General features: G+C 43.9%; 1 protein-coding gene across 4 annotated transcripts in view; it reads left to right on the top strand.

Annotated features, from left to right (window-relative positions):
• The first annotated feature begins 4,216 nt into the window (after positions 1-4,216).
• Positions 4,217-24,598, top strand: part of BTBD19 (BTB domain containing 19) — a 62,964-nt gene continuing 42,582 nt past the window's right edge. For all 4 annotated transcript variants that reach the window (XR_013839876.1, XR_013839877.1, XR_013839878.1 and 1 more), the window contains exons 1-3: positions 4,217-4,684; positions 10,243-10,450; positions 15,031-15,084. Coding sequence is in view for 1 of the 4 variants with exons in the window: in XM_079980524.1 (XP_079836650.1) it covers positions 4,596-4,684; positions 10,243-10,450; positions 15,031-15,084 (351 nt within the window). In the remaining 3 variants the exon portion in view is untranslated. The remainder of the gene's footprint in view (positions 4,685-10,242; positions 10,451-15,030; positions 15,085-24,598) is intronic.

Below are 24,598 nucleotides of genomic sequence, written 5' to 3'. Positions count from 1 at the left end.
GACTGGTGTTTGATTGAAGGTATATTCTTCAACATGTCCTTGACACAATGATAATGCATTAGTGGCAGGTTTATTCTGCTTTGCTGGTTTGATCTGTGATGCTTCCCCAAAGCTACCTCATTATTGCTGTCTGGAGGAGCTGCACACGACTTCAGCAGGACAAAAGTAAACCAGCAGGAAGTTACAGGATATATACTGAATGGAAACAAAGCCATACGACCTCAAAACCTCAAACAGCATTGAAAGTGGGATTGTGTATGACTGCCCAGGTAGCATCATGAGTACCGAATAATCATGAATGTGAAATTATGGGGGAGCCCAGGAACTCCTTCTCTTCCTGCCACACTCCTGAAAAAACTGTGCCCTCTTTGAAGCTGCTGTATGCATTTTAAGCGAACCTACCTTTGGCAGTCAGGGAGGATTCCTATGGACAGCAAAGATCAGCTTCAGAGCAGAGGATCTTTGTAGGCAGGGTGTGGTGGGGAAGTCAGTACCATGGCAGAGAGAGGAGTTTAGATCTCTTTCCTTTCCACCACACAGTTATGAGGCTCCTCAGACTTCCCATTGACTTGCGAATTGCATGAGCTTCATCCACACAATTCTAGTTTGACCCTCATTCTCACTGTAGGCCCAAGTCCTGTTATGTAGGCAAAACACCGTCTCACAATGGGCTTATTTTGGAATTGCCAGTTGCAACAACTGGATTTCATTTATTTGCTCTCTTTTTCCTTAGTGTGCCTAATGGAAAGGAAAGAAGAAACTTAATAATAATATGTTTATTTTAACAGGTTTGTTACTGGTTCCAGAACAGCATGGCTCTTAAAAAAACCTACTGAGTACCTTGTATTCCAGAAATAGTTTGTACTATTTGGTTAGTCAATACAGTGGTACCTCGGGTTAAGAACTTAATTCATTCTGGAGGTCAATTCTTAACCTGAAACTGTTCTTAACCTGAGGTACCACTTTAGCTAATGGGGCCTCCCACTGCTACTGCGCTGTGGCAGCACGATTTCTGTTCTCATCCTGAAGCAAAGTTCTTAATCTGAGGTAATATTTCTGGGTTATTGGAGTCTGTAACCTGAAGCGTCTGTAACCTGAAGCGTCTGTAGCCTGAGGTACCACTGTATTATTTATTAGATAACATTAATTATAGGCATGTCTACACACACACACACACACCCCCCTCAACATGGATGCCCATGTGTCTTACCATAAAGGGGACATTCCTCCATTTGAAGGGCTGGCAGAGTACAGTCCTCTATTTCATGGGTTACCTGAGCCAAATTTGGTTTAAAGATAAGGAACCATAACAAGGGAGAACAGTGGGAAGTAGGCACATAGGCCACAAAGTTGGGCAGATGTATTTTCTTTATATATTTTTTAAAAATTGCATCCATGCATATAAATTAGCACTGCAAATCTGTGTCCCCTTTTCTTATGATGCATAGATTGCCACTCTGACACATACACACATTCCAAAATAAAATAGAAAAGTACATTGGCTGACTAAAGCTACTCAAGGCCGGATTAAATTTGTTGAGATGCCATCAACAGAGCCTTATGATCTAGCTACCAGCTGCACATGAATGCATGTAATGAAACTGTGACAGGCCCTATTGCTTAACTGCAAAGCAGCACCAGGAAGGGGGGATTTGGAGCAAATAAATAGCGGGGGGAAGGGGTCTCAGTCCTGTCTGCTCCTTCACTGATGCAACTCTATCTTAAGTGCATTTCCCCAGAAGAAGCCCATCATGGTTTTATTATTTACACATATACATGAAGAATGTGCCATTAAGTATACAGTTGGCTATGATCAAATGTCGAACCTATTCTTATGTTATCAGGTTGCCGTGGTTGCAGCTCCCCTGTGGCTCCATCAGCTCCAGTGATAGCTTTGGTTACCCTTCATCCAAGCACTTGCCATCCACTTCCTGCAAACAGTCAGATCTGATCTATTGTCCAGCTAAAGGTGTTCACTGATGCCGGGTCAAATCTGACATTTAAGTAGAAGTCAAAAGGCATTTTCCACGTATCTCTTTTAAGAGGAAATATAGCGATGCGGGGGTCCAGCTGCAGTCAGGTGATTTCTGACTGACTGCTTTCTTTACCTGCATAATAAAACAATTTTGGCATGAATAGCACTTAATTGCCAGGCAGAGAGTTATACAATTGGAAGTGTATTACACACTTTGTTCTGGGGATAGGAGAGAGCAGTTTTTAACTTAGTCTGCGTACACATTACTGCTCACTCTGGTTCCAGTGCACTCTCACCACTGGTGTTCAAAGCCGGGGATACATGACATTCGCCACAACTCCTATATGTCATGTAGTTTCTTGAGAAATACTGCTGTTTGGTGTTACAGTGGTACCTCGGGTTACATATGCTTCAGGTTACAGACTCCGCTAACCCAGAAATAGTGCTTCAGGTTAAGAACTTTGCTTCAGGATGAGAACAGAAATTGTGCTCTGGTGGCGTGGCTGCAGCGCGAGGCCCCATTAGCTACAGTGGTTAAGAACAGTTTCAGGTTAAGTACAGACCTCCAGAACGAATTAAGTACTTAACCCGAGGTACCACTGTATTTCCCTCAAACCAGCTTCCATCTGATTTGAAAATGTAAGTCTTGTCCCCTTTGCAGTAAAGCTGAGGGGTGTACATTTGAGACAGCTGTTGCACATGTCAGATGACAGCTTCATAAATTCTAGGGTGGCGGAGTTGCAGGCGTGGGAAAACCAAACAGGTCCCTGACGTATCTCTGGCGCACACAGCAACTTGTACATCTCGCTTTAGACATTAACTAGGCTTCAGTACCTTGGGCAGTAAACCTTAAGGATTTGATTAAAGAGCCTTCAGCCCCAGAAGGCCTTGTGGAGACCGACAGTCTCCCAAAGATATTATTTCAACAGCATGAAACCTATGTAGGGCAGCTCCTCAGCTAAGGATAGGTTTAGGTTACTTACAAGTGGGTTTGCCCAGTGACTGTTTCAGAAATTGAGCCAGGCTCCTGCACCTTTAATATGACTTTCCTGATAAGGCTCCCATCCACTAACAGACCAACCTAGCTTCATTGATGGAACTACATAACCCCTGCCCATTGGAAAGTGCCTTAACAGATACAATGGACTGGCACTTCAGACCATTCACTAGGCCAGTTAGTTTAAGGCAGTATTTGGCTTTGAATGAAAGCCTGAGGGAGTAGGTGTTAGCAGTGTCTCATTCGCATCACAGGCGCAAAGTCCAAATGGGAGCTACGCCCTGTTAACTAGGGCCACTTCTTATGTTTTATTTAACTTCTCACACTAGTCTGGTGATGCTGAAACAAGTCGCTTCATTTCCAATCAATGCACATTCCGTAACTTCCTGCAGATGTTCTGGGTTTGTTGTCCCATTTTTACTGTGCTATAGGCCCTCTGGATAGCAATAATGTAGTAGCATTGGGAAAGTATTGCAGAACTAATAAAGTATTGCAGAGCTAATAAAGAGGAATAATAAAGAGTGGCTGGAGAAACCCAGCCAGATGGGTGGGGTATAAATAAAATAGTAGCAACAACAACAACAACAACAATATCTGACACTAATTCACATGTTGCGAAATATGCCCACAATAAAACATTGGCCTGGAGGGAACCACAGAAACAGTAACCACACCAATTAGGTACCGTAATTTAAGAATTGGTCCTTTGAGAGCAGGCAGTATGTTCAGTGTCAAAAGCCTTTGAACTATTTGAGTGCCTGGCCAGGTTCTTAAGGATGTTGCTATGATCCTAAACATTTCCTCTCACCATCCCCCACCCAATCTACACCTCTGTATTGGCCTGAGCTACTATTGACAGAAAGCTAGTGCTGGAGTCTGTTCTACGTGGATGTCATATGACCTCAGCACATCACAATCTCTCTTTTTGTCACATGTGCACACACACACATGCATTCTGCGACAATGAAGCAATCATTTCTATATGCCTTCAGGAAATTATGCAAAAGACCTTAGCAACTCTGTGGCAAAGCAGAAACACTGAGGATACCAGATGCAGAGATGTGTCATTTTCATTTCGCTGACAGAGGAGCTGGCAGTCCTGTGACCTCCCCATGCCAAGGATGAGCTCCTGCCAAGTTTGAGCCGGTTCTGACCCCCCCGGCCCAAAAAAAACAAACCCCATGCAAGCATTTTCCCCAACACACAAAGGTCCAGTTTGCTTGCTTAAGACAGCCCCTGGAATGAGTCTATCCCCCTTTCCTTTTTTATTTAACCCCCGCCCTCTCATTTTTCCACATTCTCCAGCCTGTTTTGGTGTGTTGCTCCCTCTTTTTACAAAAGCCTTTCCCTTCAGGATTTCTGCGGTCCCTCCCAGAGCAGCTGGATTTTAGGGCCTGGGCAGCTGCTGTTGCCTGGCGATGAGCTATGTTGCTTCCCCCTTTTCTGGCCTTTCTCTGCATTCCTGCCTTGCAGCTGAGCGCCCAGCCAGCCGTGACTTCTCTCAGCTATATCTTTATCACAGACAGCCAGGCCAAGGAAGCCACCGTTGAGCCCCTGAGCGTGCCTGCTGCCCTGCTCTCCTAGGCCTGGTCCTGATCCTGATCCGGAGCACATTCCCTAACTATGGCCTCTCCTTGCTCAGCTGTCCTGCTAGGGGATTCAGCTGCCTTTGCTGCTGCCCTCAGGACTCTCATCAACAACCCACAGTTCAGGTGAGCCAGCTGGAAGACCCAGCTAAGAGAGCCTGGGGATCAAGGTGGAGCTGGGAGTGAAGGCCGCAACAGGGAGGTAAACTGGAGAGCAGGTTTTAAGTTAGCTCTGCCAGGCTGTTGAGCTGGGAAGATTCATAATACTGGGTCACTGTGAAGAGAAGAAACAGACCCCACCCTGCTCCACTATCTGCCAATCTCTCTTGCAGATTTGGCTCGTGACTGTCAGGGAAGCGTTACATGTTTGTAAGCAGTACAGAAATACTGTGGTGAATGATACCGCGTATGATGGTGTTATCTTGGATCCTCTGGTTTTAGGGATCATGAAAAGTGGGAGGGGATATCTGAAAAAGGTTTTAAAATTATCAAAGAAAGGAAAATTATCCTCTCACCCAGGTGCAAATAATCTGATGAGATATTTTTTGTATGCATTATTGGGGGGGGGGGGAGGTTGGAACAGTTTGTTTTTAAATCACAGTTGTAAATTTTTTAGTGATAAGTCTATTGCTTTATCTTTTTGTAAACTGCTCTGATGTTTTTTTCTACAATCAAGTGGTATATTTTGTGTGTGAAATAAATAAGCAGATTAGAATACAAAATATGTTATTAAGGCATGGGTCAGCTGTTCCTATGAGCTTTTCTGTTGTTGTTTTTTCATGTGGAGATGATAGTAAAGGTGAAATATATACCATATATACCAGAAGCACAGCATGAGTGATTGGCTGTGCATTATTGTGTCAGCTGGGAATGCTTTGGCTACCCAAAATATCATACAATACAGCCTTTACTTCACCAGTTTGATGCCCTCTAGATGTTTTGACCATCAACTCCTATCACCCCCAGCCTGCTTGCAGTTCAGAACAACTGGAAGGTGCCAGGTTGACAAAACTGGTTCAATTGATGGGCACAGCAGAGCAATCCTACAAGGGGTTGGGGATGTATGGAGTGGCAGATTCCTACCTTTCATCCATTGCCCTGCCCAAGGTAAGGGCCCTGTCCATGCTAGGATCCCCATCATGGCACCATAGCACTCCACATTGGGTCTTTACACCTTGTTATCTGCCTCTTTCTGAGTCACAGCTTTGCCTTCTGTATAACACCAGAATCTATCTTTCATAAACAAGGGGGAGAAACACTGGTGTATCCTTGAGCACAATTTACAGGCCAGGCCAGTGGCCTGTCCACACCAACATCTTGCTTTCAACAAATGTGGGATTATTTTGGCAACATGCTGCATGTCCTGCTGACCACTCTGATTAACAATAGTGTTGCTAGGTACTTAAAGGGTCACGAAACAGATCAGCAACAACCTTGCATGAATATTATAGGGTACCTTTAGACAAATGAATCTGGTAGGTGGCTCAGGTCTAACCATCGCTGCACTTAGATGCACATCCTGCATATTAAAAAGGCGGACCCTGCACAAAAGGACAGGAGATATGGGGGCCCGTACAAAAGACTCAGGGCTTCAGCCCCCTGTACCAAGAATGCCTTTGCTGTTTAACACCCACTGGATTTTCTGTGTTAATACTGATAGTTGTTAGGTAATAGTTATTGAAGAGATGCATTATAAGCATCCTCTCCAAAGATGCTATCCTCTTGAGTGAAGTACTACTTACCGGGAACTTGGTACTTAAAAAGGTTCCATGTAATAGCTCTTAACTGCACGGAGAGCCTGTTATCTCTTGATTCCTGTTATGCAGTGCCTGAGCACACTCCCATTTCCTGACAGTGATGACTGGCCCTTCACAACCCGCTCCCAATCTATGTTTAGAGGTGCTACATCAGTGATGGCCAAACTTGGCCCTCCAGCTCTTTTGAGACTACAACTCCCACCATCCCTAGCTAACAGGACCAGTGGTCAGGGATGATGGGAATTGTAGTCCCAAAACAACTGGAGAGCCAAGTTTGGCCATCACTGTGCAACATGGACAACAACATTTTGAAACAATTAGCTGCTTTCACCTGTTTTATTGATAAAATTGAGCTTCTGTGTATATGTCATGTTACCTCATCTGTGCCTCAGATGATGGGCCCAGGACTGAAGCTAGGCTTCTCTCAAAGGATTCTCAGCCCTACTTCCTTGATTGCTTATTTGATATTGCATACAACATGAGATGGGCATTAAACCTGTGAAAAATTGGAGCTTCAGTTTGTGCTAATGTCCTAATCTGTGAATGCTCTTCAGTCAGTGCTAATGCCCTAATCTGTTAATGCTGGTTGAGTAAAAGTTTGAGGATCAATGCATTAATTAGTTTCTTAGTATTACTTCATAGGTTTAATTCAGCTTAGAACCGATAATCATTTTTTGTCCTCCAAGCCATCGGAAATGGCTGATACTTAAGCAGAATTTGAGGTGGAGATTTCCCTCCTTATTCAATGTGGGTTGCCTTGCTTTTTGGAAATATCAAGATGTGTTTTTCTAAATGCTTTCCCTATCCGAATTGTGCTACTGGTACAGTGGTCACATTGCATGATTTTCATCTGTAATAAACAGGATATTTTCCTATTACAATATCTAATTTAGAGGATTGCATCGGAGATTGCATGGGACAAGTGAAGATTCTTTTCCCATGAAGAATTTGGTTAGGATATAAGCGATTTTTCTAGGGGCTTACCATACAGAATTGCATTATGTGGTTACTGAATATAGAGGAGCCTGCCTCTACATTCTAGATGAAATTTCAGTTTTTATCAGTTTCTCATTTTTTCATACTTAATTTCAATCCATCATATTTCTGCATCACTTTGATTTTTTTTTTAAAAAAAGTCCCCCAAATTTGCAAGGAGATTTTAAGCAGATTGCATTTGTACATTGCAGTAGTGTTGATGAGGAGCTATCCCAACTGCATGTGAGGAGACCATTTTATTCCTCCACTGAGGGTCTTTTATGAGAGATGGTTTGTTTGGTTTTGCACAGTGTTGATTCCTATTTGTTCCTTGGGGATGCAGAGCCATTGCTGAATGAATACTGCATTTTCCTAGCTGTCAAACTATATTTTGTTGTCATTGAAAAGAATGATATTTTCTCCTCACCTGTTAACATGTCCACTGTGAATGAGAGCGCTGAATGGAATGTGCTCATGGGCGTAGCCAAGGGGGGAGGCAGGGAGGGGCATCTGCCTCCCATAATCAATAAAAATCAATAGAAATACATAGCAAACTGGGGTTCTGCCCCCTAACAAAAGGCCTGCCCCCCCAACAACGCTGGCTACGCCCATGAATGTGTTTGTGTGAATATTCCAGCCTCCTATGGATAGCACCTATGACTTAATTAGTTGCACATAGCATCATGGTGTATCATTATTATTACAATAACAACATCATCACCAATCATTATAACAAAAATTATACTAGTGCAGTATCTTCTTTAGAGGCGTAATGCTTCCCACTAATAAAAAGACATTTAACAGAAGGCTGCCTCCTTTGGTCTACAGTAGTGGATGCTATTTTGTGGTACTTTCACTTTATATTGATTTCGTTTACACTCCATCTTCAACAATGGAACATGTGTGTCCCCTGCTTTTACTTTCAGGTGTTGGTGTCCCCCTGCCCTCCTGCAACAAGGCATGATATTATTCAACTGGTGCTAGCTCGGGGCTGGGAAAAGCCCAGGGAAAGTGCAGCTTATTTAGCAACTGATACTTTCTATAATATGTTACTGCGGCTGATTGCGTTGGTGTAGTTAGCAACTGAGATGATTGTTTTGTTTCAGAGGAATTGACATTTTACGAACAGGTGTGAGTCAAAAATGCAGATTAGTTTTCTGGTACATAGAGGTCAGCGAGAAAGCCGCTAAGGTAATGGAAAATGAAGTGAAGTGAATTACAGAACAGGCCCTGCTGTGGCTACCTGGGTTTACATACCCGTGTACTGTAATGTGGCAGGGAAATCTTCCTACATCCGTGCTTCGACTCAAAGCAACTGTAGCAGGCCCTTTCTATAACTCTGGTGCCCTTACATATACAATTGGGCAATTCAACATACTGCTTGGAACACAGAAGTAAGCATCGGGTGGCTGCTTTACTTAAGCCCATGTAGATTGCCAAATTATTCCACTTCTACTTCATGCTGATCTGGTCATGTGCAGCCACTTGTGTTAAACGTATTCATCTTTTTTGCCATGCTGTTGCTTCCTGATCCCCTTCAGGCTCCAGGCCCACCCACCCTTCAGAGTACCATCCAGGTCACACTGGGGTGGAGAAAAGCAATTCAGTCTGTACATTACATGAGCTACATAGATGTGCCTGTATTCCTTAATTTTTTACCCAAACTTCCAGAATGTGCCCCCACCACCTGCAGCTCAAACCCAGCACTGAAGGGGTGGAGTTGTAAGGGGATTTTACCCCCTGGTTTGGTTCTGGATCAGATTAGTCACCCACCCCTGTAATTTGTAGTATTACAGGATATAATAATGGCCACAAACATGGAAGGCTTTAAAAGGGGGTTAAACAAATCCATAGAGGATAAGGCTATCTGTGGCTTCCGGCCATGATTCTGGAGGTGGCATGCCTCTGAATATCAGCACAAATGGGGAGGGTGCTATTACTCTCAGGGCCTGCTTGTGAACTCCCCAGGGGCATCTGTTTAGCCACTGAGAGAGCATGATGATGGATTTGATGGGCCTTCAGCCTGATCCAGCAGGGCTCTTCTGTTGTAACATGTAGTTCGACCCCAGGAAACAATACATGCAGCCCAGATAGTGTATTTACTGAGTTTGCTGAAACTGAGGAGGAACAGCAGGAAATCAAGTGCGCTATTAAAAGGCCCCATTCAAGTGCTTTATGCTTTATTTCTAAAATGAGAACTTTTGAGGTTAATGTCACATCCTCTGTCTGGGAAGCTCTTACTCCATTCTTTCTGTATGGTGACTGGCTTTCTTCATGCAGTGCTGAAGAGAAGGCTCTCTGCTTGATGGATTACTATTACTGCTTCATTTATTCTAGGACTAAATCTGGCACTCGGGTTGCCACCTGTCCCTAGAAATATGTGATTGTTCTTTCTTTTTTTGGGGGGGAGAAATGTGTTCCCTGTCCTGTTCGGACTTCAAACAGGACACCTTTTTCATGTATTCAAGCACATTCTGGTCCTCCTCAATGTGGGCAGAGGTGGGTCCGATGGGAGCAGGTGAGCGAGAGCCTGAGTGGGAGTTTGTGCAGGCAGAAGGTGGGTCCATGAAGAGGAGAGCTGAGAGCAAGAGTTATTGCTGGACACAGGCAGAAGGTTGGGCGGCACTGGGTGGAACAGTTCAAGAGAGAGTTTTTGTGTGGGCAGAGGGTAGGTGTTTGCAGCGCACGGGTCTTATAGCCCAGCCAGGAGGGCTTACGATGAAAAAGTGGTAGGCATGGAAGGGCTTCAGCACCAGCTGCTCTACAGCTGATCAAAGAAAGGGGGATGCTGCTGAACATGTAGTTTGTTGGCCTACCTCAAATTTTCTTTGAGCACAGGCCAGCTGAACTCTGCAAGATGGTTCTCAATGGGGAGTGTAGCTGGAGAAAGGGGAGAGCAGGGCAGGGCATTGAGAAGTGTGCATGGTAAACTCATTGCCTGTTTTCCCACAGTGATGTGACATTTCTGGTAGGCAGAGAGCGGAAGGAAATCTTTGCCCATCGCTGCCTCCTCACTTCCCGCTGCCAGGCACTCCATGCAATGTTAAGCCAGCCCCAGGAGATGCAAGCCCCACTGATCCTGAGCCACGTGCAGCCAGAGGTGTTCCTCGCAGTCATTGAGTATCTGTACACCAATAATGTCACCCTCAACAACAACATTGTAAGTATGACTTGTATTAGTACAGGCTTGGCTTGCAGTGAAGTGAGTAAATGGAGAATGGCTTAAAATTAGTAAATGGTATTATTAATGTGCTTATGAGGAAACACAAACCTTTTAAGTCACCCTTGCAGATCAATTAAAAAATGTTACCAACACGAGTCTTGACAGATAATAATAGGTCCTCCCCGCAACCTTTTCCATTGTGTGTCTGATTTTTACTGCTGGTCCTGTTTGCAGATTCAGTGTACACAATTTTAAATCATGGGTACTGTACATATATATTTCTCTATAAAAAGTAACCCACACAGTCTATTGTTGTTAAAAAGCAAAGGTGGATGATGTTTTCATCCATAAGATGATGATGATTGAAGTAAGTCACTTCTGCTTATTATGCGCTATATTTATAATGGCAGTCTGGTAAAACAGATATGTTAGTGATTATGCTGATAATGGAGAGAGAGAGAGAGAGAGAGAGAGAGAGAGGCCCTGCTCATAGCAATCTATTCACCTGAAAAGAATCAATATGCACCCCACATACGTACTTAAACTCAAGGCTACTCTAAACCACAGAAAGGGCAGCAACCACCCTGGTATAATGCAGCTGTTGCTTGGTTGAATGTGCTAAGACTCAGTTCTAGTAAAACAGTAGTGATATTTGAAAGCTGAGTATCATCAGTGTCTTAGTATTGGATTTGCTCCATCCTCTGCCGCATTGCCCTGTGTCTAGCGTCTCTGTCTTGTATCACAGAGCCAGTGCTTTGAGCTCTGAAAATCCTGTCTCTTTTCACTGCAGAAGATCTAGAAATTGGGAGAGGATGTGGGCTGGGTGTTTGTGCAAGAATGCTGACTTAATCAACCACCATTAGCAGCTTCCACATACGGTAATTGGGTTGTTACTTAGGTTTTTCTTAATTTAAAAGCTGTTGAATCAGATCTGTGCATCTCCTAGTGATTTCAGACTGCAGCCAAGTAAGGCAATGAAATTACTTGTGAGTCAGTGCAGTAGTTTCAAGATTATGTTTAGCACCTAAAATGGAGCAGCAAGCTCATAAAATGGAGGCTTTTTTACTGGCAGAGATGAGGGAAAGTCTCTGATGAGCACCACAAAATCCAATACTCTCCATCAATGTCATATGTGTGGCACATCCTCTTTTTAGCTAACCCTTCTCTATTTTACGTTTTATTTTTAACAAATGTTTAGGATAGGGTCTCTCTTGTTCACTTGTGCAGTGATTGTAGAATACAGATAATTTGGTCTGTGCCTTTTCCCCATTGTGCATTAGCAAGCAGGGAAGACCACATTTTTCTCTTACTGATTCAGGGACCTTTTCTTTTTTGGAAAGTTCCATCTGGATGAAGCTGTTTATTTGGATGAGGGTGGATGGAGCTGTGCCCCTCCACCATCCCTGACCATAGGATATGTGGACTGGGTCTGATTGGAATTGGGAGTCCAACAACATCTGCAGGGTCACAGGTCCCCTGCCCTGATCTAGATTCACAGAATTCTGTTCTGGGCTTGGTTTTGGGAAAGAAATTGCTGTCATCATGCTGGTCGAAAGTTTCAGTTTTGATCTGTAGATATATTATTCTAGCCTTGTTTTATATCAACCACTGTGGAAATATTCCTTCAGTAAGGGCGGTATATAAATATTGTAAACCAATCAATATATTGTCATAGGAAGAAAGGGGCAACCTTAAGATTTGGAAAAACTTCCTTCTCTGTTAATCAGCAGATAGCTGTTGTTCAGGTTTTACATATGCCTGCAGTATTGGCAGCATCTCACTCTTGTGACTCAGCTTCTCTGTCAGGAGCTGCCTCCAGGGAAGGTTGAATTCCAGCCCTGTCATCATAAAAGGACATAGTAGATGGTGTATTTGACATCTCGCTGCCTCCCTCTGTCATTCCCTACTGTGAATGATTAGAGACTGAGTTTGTACTACCCAAACAAATTCAAAATCAAATTCAAATAGCTTTGGTTATTTTATGTAAGAATAAAGGTAAAGGGACCCCTGACTATTAGGTCCAGTCACGGACGACTCTGGGGTCGCAGCGCTCATCTCGCTTTACTGGCTGAGGGAGCCGGCGTACAGCTCCCGGGTCATGTGGCTAGCATGACTAAGCCGCTTCTGGCAAAACCAGAGCAGTGCACAGAAACACCATTTACTTTCCCACTGGAGCGATACCTATTTATCTAATTGCACTTTGACATGCTTTCGAACTGCTAGGTGGGCAGGAGCTGGGACCGAGCAATGGGAGCTCACCCTGTCGTGGGGATTCGAACCGCCAACCTTCTGATCGGCAAGCCCTAGGCTCAGTTGGAGATGGGGAGAGAAATAAAGAGATATAAAAATGTTGCCCTCCCCCAGTTTTTCAATTACACCAATCTGTCCCACCCCACCCCCCTCCAAAAAGGGAAAATATTGCAATCAGTGCTATTTTTCTGGAAAAAGAGGTGCTGGAACTGAGTTCCGGTGAGTTCTGGCTGAAAAAGCCCTGGTTGCTATATTGGTTGATAAAAATATCCAAAATCCATAGCTCTTCAATACTAGTTGCCATGCTTTTGTGACATTTTGGTGGTCCTGAGAGATGTATTGCTCAACTATGGATTTTTGAATATTTGCCATAGAAACCATAATCAGGTATCGGGTACATTTTTTTCATTACATCAACAACAACTTCTACATAAGGTAGAGTCTGGATTTATTAAATAGGTAATAGTTTGAGAGTATATGAACTGCAGTTTGTTGACATTCATCAGGGAAGTTTGGACTGTCCTCTTGCTGGCTGCACCAAACTCATCTGATCCTTATAATGTTTTCTCTTATTCTCTCTCACACAGCTCAGGACGTTGCTTCATTCTTTGGAATTTTTAGCAGCCACACCCAGCAGCATGAGAAGGGCTGGATGTTTCATGGGCTGGGAAGAACATTATACACACTCCTTAATGCCCAGTAGAAATTCCAGGAGAGATATAACATCTATCCAGGATGGGGGCAGAAGGGGAGCAAGCTCTAGTAGACAAGCCTAGATTCTAGGGTTTAAGGGTTTAATTTGTTCTTAATCTGTAGAAATGTGATGATTATGAACCTAAAAGGGGCAGAGAATTGCAGCTGCCAACTTTGTGAACTGAAGAGTCCACAATGGTGAGAAGAAAATGTAGGGAAATAGGATTTTGAAAAGAGGAAACTACACACACACACACACACACACACACGTGCCATTAAAATGAATATACTGGCTAGGATGCTGTTTTTATTCCAATCAATCCCAATTGTAAACAATTTAAGCTACTTCAAAGAATGGAAAAAGATATCTCTAAATATATCTGGCGGGGGGAAAGCCAAGAATTAAACATAAAATTATGATAGATACAAAAGAAAGAGGAGGCTTTGCTCTGCCAGATTTGCAAATGTATTATGAGGCAGCTTGTTTGTGTTGGTTAAAAGAATGGATTATATTGGACAATGCAGACATCTTAGATCAGGGGTCAGCAAACTTTTTCAGCAGGGGACTGGTCCACTGTCCCTCAGACCTTGTGGGGGACCAGACTATATTTTTTTTGGGGGGGAGAATGAATTCCTATGCCCCACAAATAACCCAGAGATGCATTTTAAATAAAAGCACACATTCTACTCATGTAAAAACACCAGGCAGGCCCCACAAATAACCCAGAGATGCATATTAAATAAAAGGACACCTAATCATGTAAAAACACGCTGATTCCCGGACCGTCTGTGGGCTGGATTTAGAAGGTGATTGGTCTGGATCCGACCCCTGGGCCTTAGTTTGCCTACCCATGTCTTAGATCTAGAGGGTCACGGCTTAACATTCAACTGGCATGCGTGTCTCTGGTATGGGAAGGCTAAAACCTACAACAGTTTTATGAAGCACATCCTTAGGAAGAATCTGTATAGAATCTGGGAGAAATATAAAAATCTGCTGGAAAGAAAAACACCTTTATGGCTATCTCCCATTGAGGCAATTATAATTAAGAGAGTTGATATGGGCAGACAATGGGCGATTTACAGGGAACTGGTAAATTTTACAGCGGGGGGACGACCCAAACTGAATTCGATGGGAAACTTTAGAAGCCAAGTTACGGTTTGGTTGCAGTATCACCAGATATACGACATGTTTAAATTAGAAAGAATGGATTTCTGGACCAAAGCTCACAATCTGAAAAACAACTCTTAGAAAATAAGAAGAAACTTCTGTCTAAAATGTATTTTTTTTTTTATTAGAATGGGAAACAAAAGACGAGCTTGTTAAAGCTTCAATTACACACTGGGCAATAGATATTGGACACAATATAGATCATAACCTCTGGGAGAAACTTTGGAAAAGCATATTTTTGTGGCACGAGTGCTGGAGGGTGGAGGGTAGGAAGGCAAAGTCCCATCGTGTGAGCAGCAGTCTAATTGTGCAAGTCAAATTTTGCCCATAGAAACTTTACAGAAAGCTGAAGGGCAAAAGACCGAGAAAATCAGGATGGATTCAGGCACGTGCCATCATTGCCGACAGAACAGAGAGCATTAAGTACCAAGAGCGTGCATTAATCACTCCTTTGTTTTGACTGTAGGCCCTGGAGGTCCTGACTTCATCCATAGAGTATGGGCTGGATGACCTCAGAAAGGTAAGCACTATGCTTTGTGTCACTTAAGTTGATTCTCCACAAGATGTATTTGTAATGTACCGTAATTACTTCTGCTTGCATATTACAGGTGTGGGATGTAGGAGTTTTTGCTCAATGACACAGCCTCTGGGATGCAGCAGGGCATGTTATTGGCTGCTTTAAAATAGCTGCTGGTAATTGAACCCAGATTCCCCTAATCCTTATCAGTGGATCCCACACAGACATGCCTTCCATTGTGTGCTCTCTTTCACAATGAAAGCAGAATCCCACAACTGTGGGTGCTAGAAGGCCAGATCCATACAGTGTCCTCTGTCTGTATCCAAACCTGGCAATGTTAAACTTTGGACTGCCCCACCCCAATCTGCTTTTTGGATGCATTACTTCACTTCAAAATGTGGTGAGCAGCCCATATTTGGAGATCCTTCCTGACCATTCTGTTGAGCAAGGGCTCTGGACTCTGTCCCCAAATCCTCTTCTGATGATGCCACTGATATAAACTCGGGGAAGTATTTCACCTTTCTAGCGTCTTCCTGTCTATGGTGGTGGTGGGGAGGTAAATCAATGATAGTTTGTAAATGAAAGATGGAAAGAAAAATGCTTGCTATGGACAGTTACTACTAAGCTGATTTGACTGAATTGGAATCCCTGTCCCTTCAACTCCTACAGTTTAGTGGGCAGAAATGTTGGACTCAATGACTGACCTTACGTTGGGCCTACCTTAGATGTTTATTTTCCACTAGCTAGTGCCTTCTAACAGCCGCCTACAGAAACTCAAGCATCTGTGTTACATTACGTCTTGATTTCACTGTTGTGGTTGGGGAGGAGGCAGGAAACCTTTCTTCTGGGTTCTTTCTCACTTGTTTCAGAGGAACCTTAGCTAGAGAAATTGTGAGGTAGGGAAGCCCCATGACAAAGCCTGCAAAACATAAACTCTCTGCTTTTAGGAACAAAGAACTTGCCTTATCTTTAAATTACAGGAGACATGGAAGCAGAATGCACTGGCAGTGTTCAGGTTCACACCAGCCATGAAAGAAAATACACCGTGCCATTACTGTCAGTAAAGCAGCCTTACATTGGCAGATTCCTGCTAGCCCAGGAGCTGCCAAACACTGTAAAACTCTGTTCTAATGACTCCAGTAAAATCCGCCTTATTCAGGAAAATCTAATCTGGACAGCTCCTGATTCTGACTGGACTTTGTGTCCATTTTGGACAACTTCCAGGTCCCCTCCAGTTGTCCTGCTTGGGAGCATCTTCCTGCCAAACTGATAACTAGATTTTCCTATTGCTGATTCAGGGAGATTTCGTGTGTTTACACAAGTCTTCATAATGGTGCATCTGGACAGTGGAGGCCAGTTCATCAGGGCAAATATGCCATTCCCCCAACAATCTCTGCTTGCCCTCAAACAGCCCTCAAATGCCTGCCTTCTTAATTACATCCACTCCAGGGGGTTGTCTTGGCTAAGGGCTTCCTCAGTTTTGGCTTACAGAACTGAGCAGGGAATAAGATTGGAACAGAAACAGAATTAGTTGGCTCTTCCTGCCATTGGCTCTGGCTCCATCTACTGATGGTCTCCCTGTCTTCCATCCTGCTAGTCCCAGTGGGCATAGCAACCACTGCAGCTCAGCTGGTATTTTTTGTATGCAAACTTACTGGTTTTTGCTGAAGAATGAGATATGGGCACATTGCACTGCTTGACCCTGCCAACTTTTTGATCCACGTTCTGTGTTTTTCCCCCGTTGTAAAGCCTGTAATTTTTTAAAGACCTACCCCATCTTGGCCTGCACAGGTTGGTTCCTTCTACATCTGCATCACATCAGGATGTTGATGCCAGTGCTGTCCCTGATTGGTGGGGTGTGGTGGTGTTTCCAGGGATGCTGATAGCATGTGCATCATTTTGGTCTTTTCTGGCTCTGAGTTTTTCCCTTTCCTCCCTGTCTGAGCACACAATGGATACAACGGCTGTTCGACTGGCATTGCAGCCATGTGTCCCCAGTCCCGGCATAATGTGAGTTTAGGATTGCTTTGTGATAGTAACTTTTAAAATAATTAAACAAAAGCACTCAAAGCAAGCTGACATTATGTACACCACTGTTGGCACTGCTTACACTGAAACTTGGGACTCCAGGGTCATGACACTCCCCAGCTGTGCAGGATGCTGAGTCAGAGGCTATAGGGTCACATGCTGGGAGCCAGACCAGGTGGGTGCTGCTCCTGGGCCCAAGGAACTGAGTGCCTCCTATGCTCCCTTGCCAGTTCATTGGTGCAGGGTGTGCATGAGGTACTATGGGGTGCAGGAGAAGTGTGTTTCTTCAGGCGAGAGGTGACTCCTTAAAGAGACCCTAGTTCTCCTAAAGGGGGCAGAGCTTAGAAGAGGTGCATGGGAAGCCGAGGTTCAACAAGGCCCCAGTTCTTCCAATCCTTGTTGGAGCAAGTTACTCAGTAGGAGCTCTCTTTGCTGCCTTGTCCTGTGGGTGCATTTGCAGGGCAGGGAGTTAGAGGGGACACTGCTTGGGATGTGTAAAGTATATAGAACAATTTGAATCATAGTGGAGGAGGCATCTTTTATGACATTCTCTGCCATCACAATCCATTTGTATATTTGTTATCATTGGATATGTATATAGATGGAGGAAGAAAATATGGTGCGTAATGAAACAAGAACATTTATTAATGAAGGCATGAATGCAGCTAACAATTAATAATTTGGCCTGCAGTGTTAACATTCCTCTGTTAGGCAGTTTTTTTAATGTGTGTATGTGACTCTGAGTGTTTTAGTAGTTGTGTCCTGGGAAAGGCATGTTTCACCAAATTTGTAGCAGCATGGGACTGTCTAGAATCCGTCCCTATCCTGACTGCCTTCCCAGAGAAGACTTAGCAGCAAAGACTCATAAAACGATGAGAAAGTAAGCACAGCTTGAGGAGAGCTAGGTTTCTGGTGTGGGTAATTTTACTGGTGGTGACATTCTTTGGGTTAGAAAGAGGATCTAAGGAATGGGTGGGGGAAAGTAAACACAGGACAAGTGAGAGCTAGCCAGGAACACAAATTTTCCCAGCTGCTTTTGGATGACTTGAAAGCACGGGACACTGAGTTCACAGGGGAATTTAATGACTTGCCACTTCCCTGCTAGGTCAGGAATCCAGGAATAGTTCTTATGTGACTATTAGGAGTTTCCCATCTGTTACAAGGATCTGAGGCTGTAAGGGAATAGCAGGGAACTCCATTCTTGTGACTGCACACATGCAGTGCAGGGGATCTCACGGAAGGCAACTGAAAAGGAATCGGTATCATTGTCTTAGCACTTAAGGGGAAATTCTAAGAGACTAAACAGAAGAGAAAGTTTTAGAAAATGACTGTGAATGGATAGTCATTATGGATTTCATTTGAGGTTTTCTCACAGTAGAGAGGTAGTTATGTAGATATAAAAAGGAAGTGTGAGGAGAGCAAGAAGACTAATGGGAACAATTAATGGTGGGGAAGTAAAACCATAATGAATGAATTACCGGTATGATAACCTGAAGAAAAATAGTGATTAGCAAAGGTCAGTTGTGTTCACACTCCCATTTACTATGCCCTCACTGCATTTCTGACCCTGGATTTTTAATGTGTGTTCACTCAACACTATCCAAAATGCATATGTATCCTGTACTTATAAAATACTAGTTTGATGTGTTGTTTCTCAAACCTGCTTAACATGGATTGGAGCCCTTAAGCTGTTCCTAATTCTTCTCTAGCAAAAGTGATAGCATATTTGCATAGAGTAAAGTCACTCCCTTCCCATCAACACTCCCTGGTGAAACACAAACAGAAATGAATCTGACATTAATGAAGTCATGCTGATGTGAATAGCTAGCAGAGTTGGTGGGGGGTGGGAAGAGCAATGAAATGCACTAGGGAAAAACAACAACTTCAGTGCATTCTGAGGTGGTAATGTGAACCCAGCCTTTGCTTTGGGTTCCTTGATCTATCTGGCAGACCTTAATTCTAGGAAGAATATGACAAATGGTGGATCTATATGGTGGTTTTGTGTGCCTTTTCAGATGACAGCCTCTTGTGGTCTTTGTGTGTGTGCCTTACACATCCCAAAATATATTACTTTGGATTTACCCTACTTCACCAATTATTGCAGAAATCCATCCTTCCCTTTTTTCATCCCAAATAGGAGCCAACATACACCAGATTTAGGCTTTCTTCCTGATTTGAGGTTATCTGCTGTTCAGCCAGTTACACGCTGACTCTCTACTGTTTGCCTTCAGAGTTATTTAAACAAGGCTTGAAATATTTGCACAGTCTGTTAAATTCCATGACGAGGGGAGGAGGAAAGGTCTTCTCTCTCTACCTTTATCCTTTGTCACTTTATAGAAGTTCAGAGCTTTTGTAAATTCATCCATATGCAAAAAGGTTCTAGTCAGAGATACTGGCAGGGCAATATGTGATTGCCAGAATGTAAAGGGACAGATCAGGAATAGAATAATTCCCCATAACCATCAATTAGCAAAATATGTTAGCAACTGCAGAACTGTTTGGAGAGGAAGCATGAAGCAAACGTGGGGGGCTTGTTGCAGGATGGGAAAGTAAAAATAAAATATTTTTATTGGTCTAAATTAAATATTTATATCCTTCATCCAAGGATCACAGGGCAGTTTTCAATATAAAGACACAAAAATACATAACATAATAAACCAAGCAATACCCTGCTCCAGTTTAAAAGACCATAGATTGTTTAATTAGCCAAAGATATGTAATAATATTAATGAAGGCAAAAGGTGAGCCTGCCGGGGGAGAGTATTCCACAAATGGGAAACAGTTGCAGAAAATGCCTGTTCTTCTGTTGCCATCATCTGGACCTCTTGTGGAGTTGGTTCATCTAGGGAGAGGCAGTCCTTGGGTTATTGTGGTCAACAGAAAATAGAAAACAACAACAAAGTAATCAAACAAAATATTATAAATGAAATAAATTACTAAGCTGAAAACTAAATACAGATCCAATTACAACCCACTCTTCCATAACTTAGCTGGCAAAATGACTCGCCAACCCATTTTGAGGCATGTCCTCATTTTTCTAGGATCCAGCTGAAAGGGAACCTGCAAACGCCTTGGGTACCAAACCTAATATCACCTTGGTGTGGTTGCCCCCACAACTTTGATAGGAATTTGCCATCTGCTTTACCACACTGCTGTTTGTCACATTTGTATTCTGTTCCTCCAGAGATCTCAGAGCAGCTAACACATGGTTCCAGGTCATCCCGGCTGCACTCAGCTAGTTAGATTCCGCAATAGAGCTGGGATAGGTACCCGTGCAGTATGGAACTGAATTACATGGAGAAACTCAGGGTGCTTACAGACTGTCACTATTTTGGGATGGGCTTTAATCACATACTGGCAAATTGAGATTGCACCATTGAAGTTAATTTGGAACTGCTGCACAAAACCAGACCTTTTGCGGTAAGAAAAAGTGATGGGGAAATGCACTGGGAAATGTGAGATAAAATTTGCTTGACACAATGCCGTCTAATCTTCCTGCAAACAAATTGGAATGAAAACTCAATAAAACGGCATCTGGAAGCAACTTTGGACTCTCCTTGTCTTCAGGGAAGCGGCAGAGAGAGACATCTGGGAGGAGGCTTGGGTTCTTCTTGCCTGTGATTTTAACACCACGTTTCGTTCTGATTATCATTTACAACCTGTCCTGCTGGGAACTCATGAGAACACAGAGGGCTTCCATTCCCGGACACCTCTGATGTTTCTTAGGGGCATGTGAGCGTGCCTTTGAGAGTGGGGCAGGGTTGTTAACAGCTTCTGATGTGACAAACAGGGAATGAGAGAAACCCCTGCCAGGAGATCAGGCCCTTGTAAATGTTTATACAAGCAGATTATTTGTAGGACCTTTCCACACTGCCCTGCATTGGACTTTTGGCATCCCTACATACCTTTGAGCTTTACACGTTCACGGGGCCTTGAGAAATAGAAGTGTTTTGTAACTTGAACCTTTGCATACGCTGTTTTGGCAGTAGCTTGACATTAGTGAAATATACTTTCTGTTATTTAAATATGTTCAAATCTGTGTCTTGGCAACGGCCTTCAAAACCCTTTGGTGCTCACCTGACATTTTCAATCTTTTCTGCATAATGATGAGGGCCAAAAATTGATATGTGTGTGTGTGTGTTTTTAAGGGGATCTGCAATTCCTTTGGTTCAGCATAAATCAGGAGACTGGTGTTATCCTGTTGCCAATCTCCAGATGGAATTAACACATGCAGCCACACTACCTCTAAAGCTCTACTCATGCCCAGTTTCAATGCATTCTGGAAAAATCAAAACTAACCTCCAGAAGTGTAGCCAGCAGTGCTACAATGAATATGTGCACATTTGGCAGTTATATCACAGTCTCCCACACTTGCTGAGTTCTTTTACAGCTGTTTTAGAAAAATCAAAATCATGAAAATATGAATGCTTATGTACCTCCGTATAAGTGTGCACACAGCATTTTTAAGAAGGGGAAAACAATGCAAGTCTCTCCCTTTTGGACTTGCCCCTCAGCTTAAGAGCACTTTCTATTTAGGAGTGAAATTAACTAGGTCAGCAGCTGCTGGCAAACTCAGTGGTATAGTGGTAAAATCAGAAGTGCAGCTGCTCTTCAGGACAACCCCCACAGCTGCACCCCACAGCCATACCCCTTCTGAGACTGGGGAACAAAAATGAATTTTTGATCAATGCAGATGTTATGGCTTTAATACCAATGACCGCTCCCCACTTAAAACGGGGGGCGCCCTTTGCGGGGACGCGTGCAGCCCTGGATCTGGAGTGGCCCCATCAGCATAGGCTTTGCCTTCCCTCAGGTGGGATACCTGGAGGTCCCCGCCTACCCCAGTGAGTTGTCCAATCCCACCTGGGGGAAGCGTTGCCAGGGAAACCAGGCCAGGTAGGGGGAGGGATTACCTGCCCACACAATAGAGGGTGGATCTCAATTGTTAGTCCTCACTTGGCTCCAGAGCTTCTCCCACCCTACCCACCCTCAGTTAATGCCTTCTTTTGCAGGTTATCTTTTCTTCATAGGTTTTGCAGGTTAACCTTTCTCCACAGGTATGCGGGCGCTGCTACGATAAGGTCGCTGTTAAAGGGCCGGAAAGGAATTTCCCTGCATTGGCAGGTTTCGCCTTTCCCGTAGCAAAACGTCACAACTTTGGCGGTATCAGGCTTTGGGCGGAATCCTTTAGTCCATCTTCCTCTTTGCGGCGGCGATACCAGGGTTCCCCGTTAAAGGGGTTTTTGAAGGGAGGCTTTGGCCGTACGCCGAAAGGTCGTCATTGCTCTCCCCTGCGGCGGCGTAACGGGGGCGGCTATCTCTGCTTGAACATATGTTCTCCAGAGCCGGCCCATCCCCCCCCCCACACACTGGATAACCCTGATGCTCCCTAGGTCCCCGGCTGGGGACTAGGGAGGGAGAACGCCCAATGCCTGAGCCAAGGTCTACCCACATTTGAAATTTAATAAAGTTGTGGCCAATTTAATCCCATAGCGCGTTGTCTAGAGTCGTTATTCCACATGACGGGGGGGACCACTCGGGATCTGGGGACTCCGCCTGTCCACGCAAAAGAGCCTTCCCCTCCTCCCCCAGTTTGTTTAATATCCAGTCTGATGAAGAGGCTCAGCACAGATGGCAGGTGTTTTGGCCCACTTGGACAGATAAACTAGCTGGTTCAGTACATTTATAGACCTATTTGAGCAGCTCTATCCTACTTGCCACTCCATAGGCATGTCAAGACCTGTTGCTGCATTCCTTGTTCTGCACTGCTAGGGAAGGCAAGGATTCTGTAAAGGCCACCCAGGTGGGGACATACTGCCCTGTTAGTTTGAAGGGCTGGGGGTCATAATGCTTCACTAGGTACTGTAACCCACAACAGAAGAGAACAATTGATCATAGATACAGGAAAATGCACTGCTATGCATTTTCATAACACGTCTCACAACAGTCAGATTAGGGTAATGTTCATTTTCTTTTCTGGAAAGAAAGTGAAACAACAAAAGCCAGCAAAAGTTAGCAGACAGCCCGTTGGTAGATGCCAACTTTTTAATGCTATTGGATTTCACTTCCCTCCTATACCTGGGATAATAGAACCAGAGTCTGGGTCCTTCTGGTCCCCTTGACCTAAGCCACAAAGCCTACGGTTCTCATAGAACATGAAGTCCTTGTTCCCAAACCCCTTGTTCAAGCAACACACACACACACACACACACACACTCCTCACTCCTATCTTATTCCAGCAAGCTGAACAGCATTTATCTGTGACATAGCTCATAGCACACTAAGGTTTCACTCTAAATGTATCAGGTACCCAGGGCATTCTGAATTCCAATCAGCAAAAGAAACGAGCAAGGGAAAACTGAAGCCTACAGCCGAAGTATATATCCCACCTTTCTTTCACAGCAGCATGTATAGATTGTCAGGAGGTCTCCCAGCTAGACGCTAACCACACCCAGACCTGCTTAGCATCAGTTAGATTTCTAAATCATGTTCCTTCAGATCATAGCTCTGGGTGAGACACCCTAGCAGAAAGGCATTGTGTATTATTCACTTGTACCTATATTACATGGTTCTGGTTTACACTGTGCTTATGTTGCTTACAGAAATACATAGGGTTTCCTGCATTGGCAGGGGGTAGACTAGGTGACCACTGAAGGCACCAAATCTGTGACTTTTTAATTTGTATTTAATCAATTGCAGAGGTGTACCTAGGCTCCCTTGCGCCCTTGGCAAGGAGATGTATCGGCAAGGAGAGGTGCAATTTTTGTGCCCTACTGGGCCTGCTTACGGGGCCAACTTAGCCAACCTCTAGGTATGCCTCTGGCCATTTGCCTCTTCCAGGCCTCTGTGTGTATTGTGTGTGGATGGGGAACTTGTGGAGATGTTGTAGGATTTCTGCTCCCATCATCACTGGCCTTGCTGACCTGCGTGGATGGAAAGTAGAGTCCAGCAACATCTGGAGGGCCACAAGTTCTTCAAATAGCCTGCCCCTAGGAATGCATTATTCACCCTTGTTTTGCCTTTTAAAAAACCCTCTTGGAACAATTACACCAGTGCACACCCTAATGAGCAATGAATGTGCATGCTTATAAAGAAACAGCTTAAAAGAAACATGTATTATTTCCCATCGTGGAAATTATGGAGCCCATCTGCCCAAATGAGTACAGCAATATCTGCACAATTGTGCAAAACATAATCAAGGAAATTCACTGCAAGCCTTACCTTTTGAACTGGGAGAAATATTGAAAGAGTTGGGGTTAGGGGAGTGGGATGTAGCTAACAAAAACATACTCAAGTCTAGAAATCACTGCCTGTTTTCAATCTGCTTGTGAAAATCATCAGGGATCGCAAAGAAAGGAATATACGATAACAACAAGAAGAGAAAGAAAGGAATAAAGGACTATCCGGATCGAACTGGATAGAACTGTCTAATTAAAGCAGTAATATAAGTGATGCTTGGACTTGTCCGGAGTTTTGGACTCGTGCGGAG

Source organism: Podarcis cretensis (genome assembly GCF_951804945.1).
Source record: "Podarcis cretensis genome assembly, chromosome: 6".
Taxonomy (NCBI): domain Eukaryota; kingdom Metazoa; phylum Chordata; class Lepidosauria; order Squamata; family Lacertidae; genus Podarcis; species Podarcis cretensis.
This window is presented reverse-complemented; position numbering and strand designations above follow the sequence as displayed.